At 44.6% G+C, this 14158-nt stretch overlaps 1 protein-coding gene across 1 annotated transcript in view; it reads left to right on the forward strand.

The window, feature by feature from the left end:
* Positions 1-8: 8 nt before the first annotated feature.
* LOC111958344 (double C2-like domain-containing protein beta) overlaps positions 9-14158 on the forward strand; it is a 69854-nt gene continuing 55704 nt past the window's right edge. Inside the window, exons 1-4 of the mRNA XM_024138480.2 lie at positions 9-453; positions 3634-3713; positions 4853-4927; positions 12990-13099. Of these exons, the coding sequence (XP_023994248.2) occupies positions 9-453; positions 3634-3713; positions 4853-4927; positions 12990-13099 (710 nt within the window). The remainder of the gene's footprint in view (positions 454-3633; positions 3714-4852; positions 4928-12989; positions 13100-14158) is intronic.

Here is a 14158-nt window from a genome sequence, read left to right on the forward strand (position 1 = left end):
TTCATATCATGTCGGTCCGAATCCCCTTTGCTCTCGCCCTCCGGTCGCACCTCATGGAGTTTCCTCTCCTTCTCCTTATTCTCTCCGTCCGTCTCCCCTCCATTGTTCAACGCGAAATCCGGTTCCTTCAGGATCTTCTTCTCCGGGGCGGGGGCGGCGTCATGGGAAGTCGTGGAAGCGCGGGAAAGAAGTCAGAGACTGGCGGGATGGCATTGATGGCGCCGGGACACAAGTTGATAGCAGAATGGCTCCTGCATGGAGATCTTGACGAGAGGGCGGAGGGAGAGTCTGGAGAGAGGAGGTGGCACGAGAAGGTGCGGGGGAGGATGGGGTGGATGAGGAAGAGGGTGGAGGGATGGGAGGAGGGTGGAAGAGTCGGGTGGGGGGGCGAAGTGGGAGTTGGGGCGGAGGAGGTTCTCGATACGCTCATGTTGGGACCGCGATGTAATGTGGGTACGGCGTGAGTGTCGTTTGGGTAGTTGGTAGTAGATTGGTTGGTGTTTGTTTGTGTGTGGCGCGTACGTGTTGTGTGTAGTGGGGGGTGGGATGGAGATGAAGTATGAAGAGAGAGAGAAATAGAGAGGGAGATGTGAATGGGAGGGGGAGGAGGGAAAGGAAGTGTGGGAGACAAAGGCATAGTATCACCTCACTTTATCCGAGTTATATCTCACTTCATGCTTCTTTTGGCCTCCTTTAGTCTCCCTCTCCTCCCTCTCCTAGCAGTAAGGCATAACGTTCTTCTTCAAGTACTGAGCTACGTAAGCTACTCCTCATATCGCAATAGAGCTTTCAAGTCAAAAGATCTTCCGATATAATTATCTTCATGTTTCTTGACAGTGTTCGTCCTACTCATTGATGCTCTTCTCCATTTACTGTTATTTTTATACGCTCTATATACAGCATAATCTGCATCTCTCTCTTACCCTCTTCTTCTCTCTTGCACTCTTTCCACGTCTCTCTCTCTCTCTCTCTCTCTTCTCTCTCTCTCGCGCTCCACCTTGTCCTCATATTTACATCAACAGTGCCTTGAGTCTTCTTTCTCCAGTCTAGACAATGGGCTGTCACCTACGAAATGAACAATCGTCTTATATCATAACGTTTAGGAGGCAGTGAGTGGGGGGGGGGGGTTTGGTGGAGGGGTCAGGGTTCAGGAGTTAGGGAAAGGAAGGCCTTTGGGTCAAGTTTGGTGTGTGTGTGTGTGAATCTATTTCGAAACATTCTAGCGCCAACGCAAACATTCTCAATAAAGATGCCATATCCTCAATTCATCTCAATGTTTACAATAATTAAGAACATTGCTTGGTAACACGTCATTAGCCAGGGTTTTAAAGAAAGATAAGTGGGCCAAATGTTCCTTCTCACATCTCCAACAACATCCAATTAATATCACAGAAATCCGTGTTTTGATCCAAGTACATTTCAACGGATTGAGCAATACACAAGCACAAATGAACAGTGTGTTATGGGTATATGAGGACGCAGAAGAGAAAGGATTGGAAATGGAGAACTCTCATTTGAGAATATTTGACAATTTGTACAAAATATTCCACACAACGCATTCACAACACATTCACAACACATCCACAACCATTACACACTACCTTCTGGATGAAAAGTTTTTTTTCTGTGCATACACTCATCAAATATATACAGTGGCTTCAGAAAGTATTCATACCACCTGATTTATTCCACATTTTGTTGTGTAACAGTAAAATGGATTCAAAATGATTTAACTCAAAAAAGAATCTCACCCATCTACACACATCACCACGTAATGACAAAGTGAAAACTMATTTCTTTGCAAATTTATTGAAAATTAAATACAGAAATATCTACCTTACATAAGTATTCACAGCCCTGAGTTAATACATTGTAGAAGCATCTTTGGCAGCTATTACAGCTGTGCCTTCCTGGGTAAGTCTCTAAGAGCTTTGCACACCTGGATTGTACAATATTCTTTAGATTCTTCAAGCTCTGTCAAGTTGGTTGTTGAAAATTCCTAGACAGCCATTTTCAAGTCTTGCCATAGATTTTCAAGACGATTTAAGTCAAAACTGTCACTAGGCCACTCAGGAACATTCAATGTCGTTTTGGTAAGCAACTCCATTGTATATTTAGCCTTGTGTTTTAGGTTATTGTCCTGATGAAAGGTCAATTCATCTCCCAGTGTCTGGTGGAAAGCTGAATGATCAAGGTTTTCCTCTAGGATTTTGCCATTACGTTTCTTTTTTATTCTGAAAAACCCCCTATTCCTTAACAATTACAACAATACCCATAACATGATTCAGCTATCACTATGCTTGAAAATACAGAGAGTGGTACGCTATCTTTGTAGTGACTGGGTGCATTGATTCACCATTCAAAGTGTAATTAATATCTTATTATGTGACTTGTTAAGCACATTTTTACTCCTGAACTTATTTAGGCTTGCCATAATTAAGGGGTTGAATACTTCTTGCCTCAAGACATTTCAGCATTTCATTTTTAATTAGTTTGTAAAAATGTCCAAAAACATAATTCCACTTTGATATTGTAGGGTATTGTGTGTAGGCCAGTGACACAAATCCCAGTGTAATACATTTAAAATGAAGGCTGTAACACAAGAAAATGTCTAAAAAGTCAAGGGTTGTGAATACTTTCTGAAGGTACTGTATGTTGTACTACACTCATTTTGACAATTGTGTACATCCGTTGGTCAAATTGTGTAAAGATGTAGTCAGTGTGGCTTGTGTTGTATTTGTTTGTCTTTCTGAATGTCATTATGGGTTTAACTGTGGGTGTTGAAATGAGGCTTGTTAATGAACTTCCAGTTGTGAAGTCATATATTCATGCGTTTGTCTCTGAGTGTGTGTGTGTTGTCTTTGAGTGTGTTTCTATGTGCCTGTACGAGTATGTGCATCACAGTCCATGTGTGCACAGCTGTCAAATTGTGTATGTCCTTGCATGTCTACGCACATAAACTCCGATGGGGTCCTTGCGGTGATTTATGTAAATAAATGTGGATCCTAGTTAATCACCGAAAACAAACACGTGCCTCAATATTCTCGCGGTTCAATCCTGGCTCTCGAAGTCGCCGGCGTTTGTTTATGTCAAAACCAGTTTCTGGGTACATTTCTCAGTGTCGGCTGTTTAAGGGAAGTAATTGTGAGTTTGAGCGTCTTCGCCATCATCATTGTCTCGCGTTCAATGTCGCTAGACTCGCTCCAAGCTTCGCCGACAGAGGGGAACACACACAACACACACACACAGTGCGTGATTTATTTAGCTGTGTCAGAGTAATGGGATTCAGCCCTCAAGCTTATTTTCTCTCCACTCATGGCGAGTAATAAAAACAAGGCATGTTTTTTAAGAGAGTGTCAGGAAAATAAGCTTCAGCGTATCCCGCTTCCAGAATTGTGCAGGAGGCTGGAGTTACTGGTGTTTGTGTTTGGGGGGGGGGTGGGGGGTGGAAGGTATGCGTGTGTGTCTCGTGTTTATTCTTATGTGCATTCATCGGTGTGGCCATCTGGGCATGAATATGTGTTTATGTGCATTCAATTCATTTATACACACTTTTATTCAGGCTGTATTCACGGCCAGGTCCAAACCAACGGCCAATAATGGACCGCCTGAATGAATTGTTCTGTTTTACAGCTTATTTGGGCACCCTGGAGTTCACCCTGCTCTTTGATCACGAGAACAACTGTCTACACTGTACAATCCACAAGGCCAAGGTAAGAAACTCAACCCCATACACCCTATACAGACTATTCTAAACAAGACTCCACTTACACCCCAAGCATAAGCTAAGCCGTGTCCCCTCCACACAAAGCGTCCAGAATCAAAGTGCAGTCAGCTTAAGCGCTATCCGATCCACTGCAAGCCTTMGGTTAGCGTTGCGGCGTCGAAAGCCACTCCACATATCTTTTCCACGGAGACAGGCTTAGCTCTAACCCAGAACATCGAGCCAAGTCATGAAGACAATGGCGCTTGCCTAGAAAACCCGGGAACTCTACTCAGTGAGAGAGAACCGAGGTTTATCTCTTGACAATGAGGCAGAGTTAAGTATTGATGCGATCCGGGCTAGAGAGATCGATTTGGCATTCAGTCCACACCAGGCAAACATATTATATACACCCCTTATGGGTATTATGGTAGATGTGAAGCTGAGATGCACCCATTCAATAATATACACAGACTAAACGTGTGTTCCAAATGTTACCCCATTCCCTATTGACCAGCGCTATATGGGTCCTCTTCAAAAGTAGTGCACTCCATAGCGAATATGGTGCTATTTGGGATCCAGCCGTAATCCTGTGCCTTCCTACTAGGACATTTCGGGGAGTTGCTATCATTTGTCCTTTTTTGGGAGGCGTGTTCATACCAGATAAGCACCCCAACCCAATGAAAATCATTGGTAGTGCTGGCACACCTTACATATAAACAGACTAGCTTGAGAAATCATGAACTTAGAATGAAAACGATTTGAGTAGAATGGCATGCGACACAATAGACAAAACAAGAGTCGAGTTGAACAGCAAAGGACATAATGTTCTTTGTCATGCCCTGACCTTGTCTGGCTTACAGCCTGTATTGTATGACTGTATGTCGTGTGTATGATAGCTAAACCTTGACCAAGTATGTTCTGTACCTGTGTTGTGTGTGTGTTTCTGTGCCTGTGTGTGTGTGTGTGGTTGTGTGTCGTGTGTGTGGTGTGTGTGTGTGTGTGTTGTGTGTGTGTGGGGTGTGTGTGGTGTGTGTTGGTGTGTGTGTGTGTGTGTGGTGTGTGTGTGTGTGTTGGTGCTTGCTGTGTGTGTGTGTCTCTCTCACTGTGTGTGTGCGTCTGTGACCATGCCTGTGTGTGTCTCCACAGGGACTAAAGGCCATGGACTCCAACGGACTGGCCGATCCATACGTCAAGCTCCACCTCCTGCCTGGAGCAAGCAAGGTCACTACAACCTTCCTATCCCTCATCAGCTTCCATATTAGTGGGACCCAGTGGGTTAGTCGCGTGCGTGTTTCTTTCCACTGAAACAGCCTCACAGTGAAGTGCTAAATGGTCTCACCTAAACCACCATAACGTATCGAACAGACGGGAGAGTGCTTSCTGACGCTGGCGATAGCACGGCACTTAAGAGTCATAGAAATTATTGCCATACTTTCACGGACATAGTACATTTAAAAATAAATCCATTTTGAAATTAATCCAGTTGCATATATTCTGGATAACGTGTTGAGTTTTGAGTGCGTCTCTGCTGTTTAGTGGACAGACAATACCACCTGTGATTTTGGCCTAAGCACTGGGCTTAATCAGGGTTTTCCATAAGCGCCGGCTGTCGGCTCAACAGTCGATTACAGACTCATTGTCAACTGACTACTTTTTCCAAATAACTAGGCTTCTTTTCATTGAAACGTTTCAATTCGCTAGTCAGAAACGTCTCTATAGACTTCTGCTAGAATGCATCGTCTAGTGATCTATTGATAGGACATGCGCCTGTCAGTCACAAAGTGAGTGAWTACAGGRAAACACCGCTGGTTGGCTGCAGTCAAAGTTTGGGAGAAGAGTAAAATCGCTAAATTCCAAAGCCAGATTTAACAGCARTTAAAGTAATGAGTGAAAAATGTAAAGTGGCATGTGTCCCAGTAGCGTCCTTAGCTTAGCCAGCAGCCATTTTCCGGCAAATAGGAAAAGGTAATGGGAAGTACAAGTAGACAGGTGGGATCCTGTTCCTGTTGTATCCAATGGAAGAGGAGGTGTTTAATCCCTGGGTCCTTAGCTTAGTGATGAACTTGRAGGRSATTATGGTGTTGAACGCAGAGCTGTAGTCAATGAACAGCATTCTCACRTAGGTGTTCCTTTTGTCCACGTGGGAAAGGGCAGTGTGGATAGAGATTGCATTATCTGTGGACCTGTTGGGACGTTATCCGAATTGGAGTGGGTCCAGGGTGCCTGGGATGATAGTGTTGATGTGAGCCATGACCAGCCTTTCAAAGCATTTCATGGCTACAGATGTGAGTGCTATGTACATTGGCGTTCTTGGGCACAGGGACTATGGTGGTCAGCTTGAAACATGTAGGTATTACAGATCGGTGAAGACACTTGCCAGCTAGTCAGCGCATGCTCTGAGTATGCATCCTGGTAATCCGTCTGCGGCCTTGTGAAGGTTAACCTGTTTAAAGGTCTTACTCAAATTGACTACGGAGAGTGTGATCACACAGTAATCCGGAACAGCTGGTGCTCTCATGCATGGTTCAGTGTTGCCTGCCTCGAAGCGAGCATAGAAGGCATTTAGCTCGTCTAGTAGGCTTGCGTTACTGTGCAGCTCACGGCCGGGTTTCCCTTTGTAATCCGTGATAGTTTGCAAGTCATGCCACATCGACGAGCATCAGAGCCGGTGTAGTAGGATTCGATCTTAGTCATGTAATGACATTTTGCCTGTTAGTGTTCTGCTTCTTGAAAGCGGCTGCTCTAGCCTTTAGTTAAGTGCAGATGTTGCCTGTAATCCATGGCTTCTGGATGGGATATGTACATACTGTGGCAACCTGGGAGCCAGCAGGAAGCTACAAAGGAAGGAGCAGGACCTTGGTCATCTCCAGAGGGCTAAAGAGGCCAAGGTGAGTCAGCACCATGGACAGATCTAAAAGCACCAGCTGGGGCTKGTGATTCAACACCAATACTACCCAGTCCAGGTGCTGCAACCAATTGGCATCTGGAATTGGTCCCACTTGTCCGTCATTACCCCAAATGGGTATAAACAGAGGTGCAGTCACTCGGGCGCTTGGGCAGACAGGCAGAGGGTACGCCTAGACCTTAGAAGAACCCGAAGAAGAGGACTCATTCCCTGGAAGCACGCCACCCGGCGCAAGTTGAGAGCAAGAATTGAAACCCCAGACTCMTCGCTCTCTCTCTCTTTTGTTGTTCATTACCACAGGCGGTCTGAGGAGACAGACACAGAGCGACCCACCCGTTACCTGAGGCCTTTTAGTTGTTTTTCTACCCTCCCCGTTCCCCCCCAACCTTTATTAAAGAACAGCTTTTGTTTGAGCACCGCAAAACGGTCTCCCGCTGTCTTATTTTATYKTGAGTTTCACCTCTGACTCCCCTGAGCTGCCACGGTCACTGTGGGGACAACCTCATYGATGCACTTATTAATGAAGCCGGTGACTGATGTGGTAAACTCCATCATATAAATCCAGGCACATATTCCAGTCTGTGCTAGCAAAACAGTCCTGTAGCTTAGCACCGCTTCATCGGACCACTTCCGTATTGAGTATGTCACTGGTACTTCTCGTTTGACTTTTTTGCTTGTAAGCAGGARTTAGGAGGATAGAGTCATAGTCAGATTGTCCAAATGGAGGGYGAGCTTTGTATGCGTTTCTGTGTGTGGAGTAAAGGTGATCTAGACTTGTGTCTCTAGTTGCACAGGTGACGTGCTGGTAGAAATKAGGTAAAACGGGTTTCAGTTTACCCGCATTAAAATCCGCCTCTCGATTAGTATTTTCTTGTTTGCTTACGGCCCTATACAACTAGTTCAGTGCAGTCCTAGTGCCTGTATTGGTTTGTGGTGGTAAATAGACAGCTAGTCTCTTGGTAAATAGTATGGTCTACAGCAGGGATCATCAACTAGATTCAGTCGTGGGAAGATTTTTTTCTTGGGGGCCGGAAAATAATTACAAATAATTTGTAGGACTGCAAATTGACCGCAAGATGCCCAAACAGATATAATGTTTGACAAAATCATGATAATTTCAAACCTTGCTTACATTTGTATGCAATCACGTGTCTCTCTATTATGCGTGGGATTACTTGGAAACAGATGTCTTAAATTAAAATCACTTGGAGCTGATTTCCTGGTGTTTTCACAGTCTTTTATGTCCAACAATAAAAAATAAAAAAATTTAAAAAAAAGAACAAGTATTTGGGTCTACAGCTTATCATGAGGTATTTTAACTCAGGTGAGCAGAACCTCGAGACTTCCTTAATATTACAGATTGCGCAGTTATTTTGTTGTTAACAAAGAGTCACAGCTCCCCCCCCAACTTTACCTGACGCTGCCTTGCGGTCTTGACGATGCATATAAAAACCAGCTAGATGTATATCATCCATGTCCTTGTTCAGCCACAACTCCGAGAAACATAGGATATTACAGTTCTTCCGGTCCCGTTGATAGGATAGTCTCGATCAGAGCTTGTCCAGTTTATTCTCCAGTGATTGTATGTTCACCAGTAGAACTCGGGGTAGGGGTAGATTATTTATTCGCCAACGTAGTTTCGTCAGGGTGCCCACACTTTGGCCTCTCTAACGCCGCCTTTTCCTCTTCTGAGTCTCTGSGATCAGGGCTTAGTCCGGGGTGAGCAGTATGTCCTGAGCAGCTKATTCGAAGTAGAAATATTCATCCAAATATCAAAGGATAGTGATCGTTGTTTTYGGTCATAGGAAAGTATGGCGGAAACATTGTCGGTAAACGGGAACCGGATCGCATYGGTGAGATAGCCGTTCATTTGGCTACCTAATTTGCATACAGGTAGTCTATTACTGCTTTCTGGCGATTATCTGCAGATATATTATGTTGAATCCTCACTGCAGGAACAATAGGTAGTGGAGAGAGACTCATTCTGTTCCAAAATATGAYAAAAGAAAAGAGATTATAGAAGGTTATTAAAGCTAATGTCATGATACTTATTGCTATTGCTATGTATTTATRTTYAGTAAATTCATAATGTTGTTTCTTATCTCATTACCACACTTAGCTCTACGTATGAGCAAGTGCCTATTCGGTCAGCACTTTCAAAATGCGACTGCTAAGAGAAGTTTAGCAAGATGTTGAGGCCTAAACTATACTATTCTTTGTTGAGAGAGAGAGAGAGAGAGAGAGAGAAAAGAGAGAGAAGAGAGGAGAAGAGAGAGAGAAGAGAGAAAGAGAGAGAGAGAGAGAGAGAGAGAGGAGAGAGAGAGAGAGAGAGAGAGAGAGAAGAGAGAGAGAGAGAGAGAGAGAGAGAGAGAGAGAGAGAGAGAGATGAGAGAGAGAGAGAGAGAGAGAGGAGAGAGAGAGAGAGAGAGAGGAGGAGAGAGAGAGGAGAGAGAGAGAGAGGGAGAGAGAGAGGAGAGAGAGAGAGAGGCTGTTAGCATACCATTTGAAGTATTTTATTATGTGGTCTAAAAGGAAGGAAAATACTATCAGGAGCTCCACTTTTACAGGACAATATACTGACACAAAGACAGCGCATTGAGCAAACAACCCTCGCAATATGTACTGGAAATTACGTGAACTTTTTGTTGAACAAAAGTATTTGAATGGGCAACATGGTTACAGACCATCATGCAGTATTCCTTTCTCGTGGAGAAAACCACATGAAGTTGAATTTTAATAGGCTACACAAAGTAAGCAAAACAATGAAATGCATAATTCTAACGTTGTCTAAAATGATGAATAAGATACTAATGAGATAGCTACCATATGCCCCTGGCATGCAACAGCACTTATACATCAGCATTTTTAAAACTATTTTCCTGCAATTCTATATTGTTGTTTCTCAACAGGGAATCCATGTTTACTTTACAGAACACAACCTTTTTTCTTAGGTTTTTGCCACAACAAACTAAATTGAAAGAGTAGACGAGATGTAGTTTTTGCCACAATAAATTACATTGAAAGAGTAGACTAAACTAGTTTTTCGGACTAAATTACTACTCTACCGCCTTCCCTCAAAGTCCCACCCACAGTGATTGACAGGTCTGAAACCCTACCAACTCTGTGACTCACAAACATCCTGCCCCCTCTCCTGACAGTCCCACCCACAGTGATTGATTGACAGGCCAAACTGTTAAAGGTCAATCCAAATGGACACATTGGTTCCCTTACCCTAAATGTCCACAGTAGCAGAGCCAATAAAATACATAATTTGAAGAACAAACATAATTATGGCAATTCATATCTTGCAGTAAAACGTTCATCTCAAGAGAAGACAGGTTTAAAGCTGCAATATGTAACTTTTTGGGCAACCCTACCAAATTCACATAGAAATGAGTTAGATCTGTCATTCTCATTGAACACAAGTCTAAGAAGCAGTAAATATGTTCTATGTGCGCTATTTCTATGCTTCCCATTCTTAAGTTTTGTTTTTGCATCATTTTACAACAGACTGAATTCATACATTTTCAGTAATTTCAATTGTAAATTGTCAATTGTCTTTCTATTCAATACCACAATTTATTTYACAAATCTGGGAGGTAAATTTGTTAAAGGATTCAATAATTTAGCTGTGTATTTYGGATGAAATCGTGGCAAAATTGAGCTCGTTATGATTTTTTTTTTTTTACCCCAGCCCGGGAACTCTCTGTCTGGCTACTTTTTCTATTTGGCTGGCAAGTCCATGTACTTGGAAAAAACTGGGCTTTGGCTTTAGAGCTAAATGTAACTAGCTAGCTAATGTAGCAAGTTGACACGCTACATCGACTATTAAAAAGGAGATGTTTTGGCACTTTGCTGATTAATGTGGTATTTCTCTGTGCTCCACAGCAATATTTTGGTCCCACTTTACTGGCTTTGTTTAGATTTCGGAGTTGTTMTTGTGAACGGTCGGGAGGATTTGGCAGCCGACACAAAATCTTCTCAGGTGGTTGTTTGTTGGTGGCGGCCATCTTGGGTTTGGGGTCAACATCGAAGTAAGTTGTGATAGCCGCATAGAGAGAGAGACCGGCATTATAAACACAATGTCTGTGGTCAAACCCCCCAAAAATACAGCAAACAAAGCTACTAGGTCCGCTTCTGTTAATACCCCCCCCCCCTCCTTTTGTTCCACACCCTGTTTCTCCACCCCGCCCTCCGTCCCCGTCTCTGTCACTATCTCTCTCTCTATGTGACCCTCTATGACCTTGGAATAGCAACAYAGTGCCGAGGAGGAGGGCGGGAGGTAAAGGGGGAGAGAAGGAGGGAGGGGGGAGATGGATGAAGGGAGGACGGCAGCGGGTGGTTGTCATGGAAACAGCGCCGATTGTTACACTACTCACGTCAACAGGCGAGTGTAGACGGGGGGGGGGACATACGTCAGCACATACGTAAGTACCCACAAACCCCCGTTTGGTAAATATCGACCACGCGAGTCTACAGCGCCGAGGAGTGGGGAGCACGTGAGTGTGAAACAGAGGATGACAGGCGGGCTGGCAGACGGCAGGGAGGGACTCACACGCGTACACACCATCTTGCACACACAGGGGCACGAGCACACACACACACACTCTCCCCTTTCAACCTTTCAATTTTTTCACACGCACACACACACACTCACACACAGAGATACTCCCACATAGATATACACACTCCTTCACACACCAGCGTCCACACATACAGGGGCACAAGATGATTACTCATACTAAAGGAACGCTGGGCTCACATGGACAGACACACCTGACTAAACACACCTCCACAGAAACACACACTTGCTCTCTCTCTCTCTCTCTCTCATGCACAAAAACACAACACACGCCTTTACACACTTTCTCCTCCTCACACACACTCACACATTACACAGAGAGAGAGAGGGATAGAGGAGAGGGAGAAAGAAAGAGAGAGAGCCGTGAGAGAGGTGCTCGGTGTCTCCCCGGCTCGGCGTTCTCATCTGCTCCCTGTCCTAATTGTGGCGCATGGAGAATGAGCTTTCTGAGTCACAGCCTTAGCCAGTTGTGTGCGTGAGCTCGGGGGAACAGGGGAGAGAGGAAGAGAGGGRGAGAGGAAGAGAGGGAGAGGGTCCATATAGATGGATGGGGGGGGGAGTGAGGGAGAGGCGGAGGGCTAAAGATGAAATATTTAGGGAAACATGTAACATCATTGATGACGGGGGGAAGGGAGCAGGGGAGAGAAAGAGATAGATGGAGATGAAGTGGGAGGGGAGGCAGGCGGGTGATTTTTGCTGACACCATATGCTGTTTTGGACGGGGATGTACCTGGTGGTATAGGTGGAAACGATGAGAAAGAGGAGGAAAAAGAGTGAGAAATGGAGGAAGAGAGGGGGGTGGGAGATTTGAGGAAAGACAGAGATGTTTAGAGAAAGAGAAAGAGAGAGAGAGACTGAAGGATGGAGAGAGAGAGGTAATTAGCTCCGGAGCACCAGAATGCCCTGGGGAGTGGGGATTTACGCTTGTGCTTGAGTACCTCGAGAGTATACAGTTCTCCACTCTCTTGGCGTGTTTGTGCACATGTGTGTGTGTATGTGCGTGTGCGTGTGTGTGTGTATTTGTGGATGTATGTGTGTGTGCACTGGGGGGATTCAAGGCTGAGTAAGTGAGGAAGCGTGCCTGGTCTCGGCATCAAAACGAAAAAACAGCCGTTGTGTAACCGAGAAAATAAATGAAATATGTAAAACAGCAGCACATGCTGGAGGCAGCTTATAATGGAAAATAGTCTAGAGCTGGCTAATGTGAAAACCCTGCCTTCTCAATCATTCRTGAAGGGGAAGTTAGCGTAGCATTATCGGATGGTAACGCTAGGCCTTTCTTCATTGAGTGGCTTTGATTKTTCATGCTAATTGTGTTAGCGCGGGTCAATTGACAGGTGTGGTGTGTTGTGTTAGCATTAGCTTAGTGCTTGTTTGCGGGTCTGGCCGGTAGTGGTGCTAGCAACAGGCTAGGGGGACAAACAGACAGACAGACAGACAGACAGGTGAAGTGGGGAAGCCTCCTGTCCTCCTCTATAAAGTAGGTGAGCAGATGTCTACCATTTCTTGAGGGAAGGAGAGAAATTAAGTTTCTCTCTCTCTAATTATTTCCCTCTTATCTCTCTCTCTATCATCTCAACTCCCTCATACTCCTCCCCAATTGCCTCACCTCTCTCTCTCTCATCTCTTCCCACCTGTCACTTTCTCTATCGCCCATTTCTTTCCCCTATGCTCCCCGACACACTGTTTTCTATACTCTCTCTCTCCTCTCTCCCTCTTTCCCCAATCCTTTCTCGCCTCCTCTTCTCCCTTTCCATCTCTCATCCCTCTCTCCTTCTCACGTTCGTCCCCTGCAGGCGAACAAGCTCCGCACCAAAACACTGAAGAACACTCTGAACCCGGTGTGGAGCGAGACGCTGATGTACCACGGCATCACCGCTATCGACATGACCACCAAAACCCTCAGGTACTGAACTACAGAGAACTACAACTCCTATGTGTGTATTGTACTGGCATATATTATAAAACAACTTGCCTACAGGTCCCAGAGGRCCATCTGGCCAATTAACTGTCCCGCGGATGAACGAAAAAAAACTGCCATGCACACCGGCCAACTGTTCCATTAGCTGTCGCCGCGGTAACCCACTTAGGTGTTGGCTCTCGCTCGTTCTCTCGAGTCTCAGCCCCCTCATTCATCGAGTGGTCTTGATACGAAGCGCTGAATTGATTGAGGTCGAGCGTGGCAACTTTATGCGCGTGTGTGTGTGTGTGTGTTTGTGTGTTTGGCACCGTCATGATAATGCAGCAATGAAAACCCATGCCTCAGGGATATACACACAGACATAGGCACCCATACGCACACACACACACACAGTGCCTTCAGAAAGTATTCACACCCCTTGACTTTTTCCACACATTCTATTGTGTTACAAAGTGGGATTCAAATGAATTTCATTTTCATTTTTTGTCAAAGATCTACACAAAATACTCAAAATACGCGGAAGACCATTTCTAACTTTTGTTCCAAGAATTATTAGAATAATAAAAATACTAGTGTGTCTTATTACATAAGTATGAACCCCCTGAGTCAACACATATTAGCATCACCTTTGGCAGCAATTACAGCTGTGATTCTTTCTGGGTAAGCCTCTAAGAGCTTTGCACACATAGATTGTACAATATTTTCACATTATTCTTAAAAAAAAAAARATCTACCTCTGTCAAGATGGTTGTTGAACATTGCCAAACAGCCATTTTCAAGTCTTGCAATAGATTTTCAAGTCGATTTAAGTCAAAACTGTTGAGGTCGAGCGTGGCAACTTTATGCGCGTGTGTGTGTGTGTGTTTGTGTGTTTGGCACCGTCATGATAATGCAGCAATGTAAAACCCATGCCTCAGGGATATACACACAGACATAGGCACCCATACGCACACACACACACACTTCAGAAAGTATTCACACCCCTTGAGTATTCACACCCCGCAACTCAGGCACTTTCCATGTCATCTTGGTAAACAACTCCTG

Source organism: Salvelinus sp. IW2-2015, unplaced genomic scaffold (genome assembly GCF_002910315.2).
Source record: "Salvelinus sp. IW2-2015 unplaced genomic scaffold, ASM291031v2 Un_scaffold1497, whole genome shotgun sequence".
Lineage (NCBI taxonomy): Eukaryota > Metazoa > Chordata > Actinopteri > Salmoniformes > Salmonidae > Salvelinus > Salvelinus sp. IW2-2015.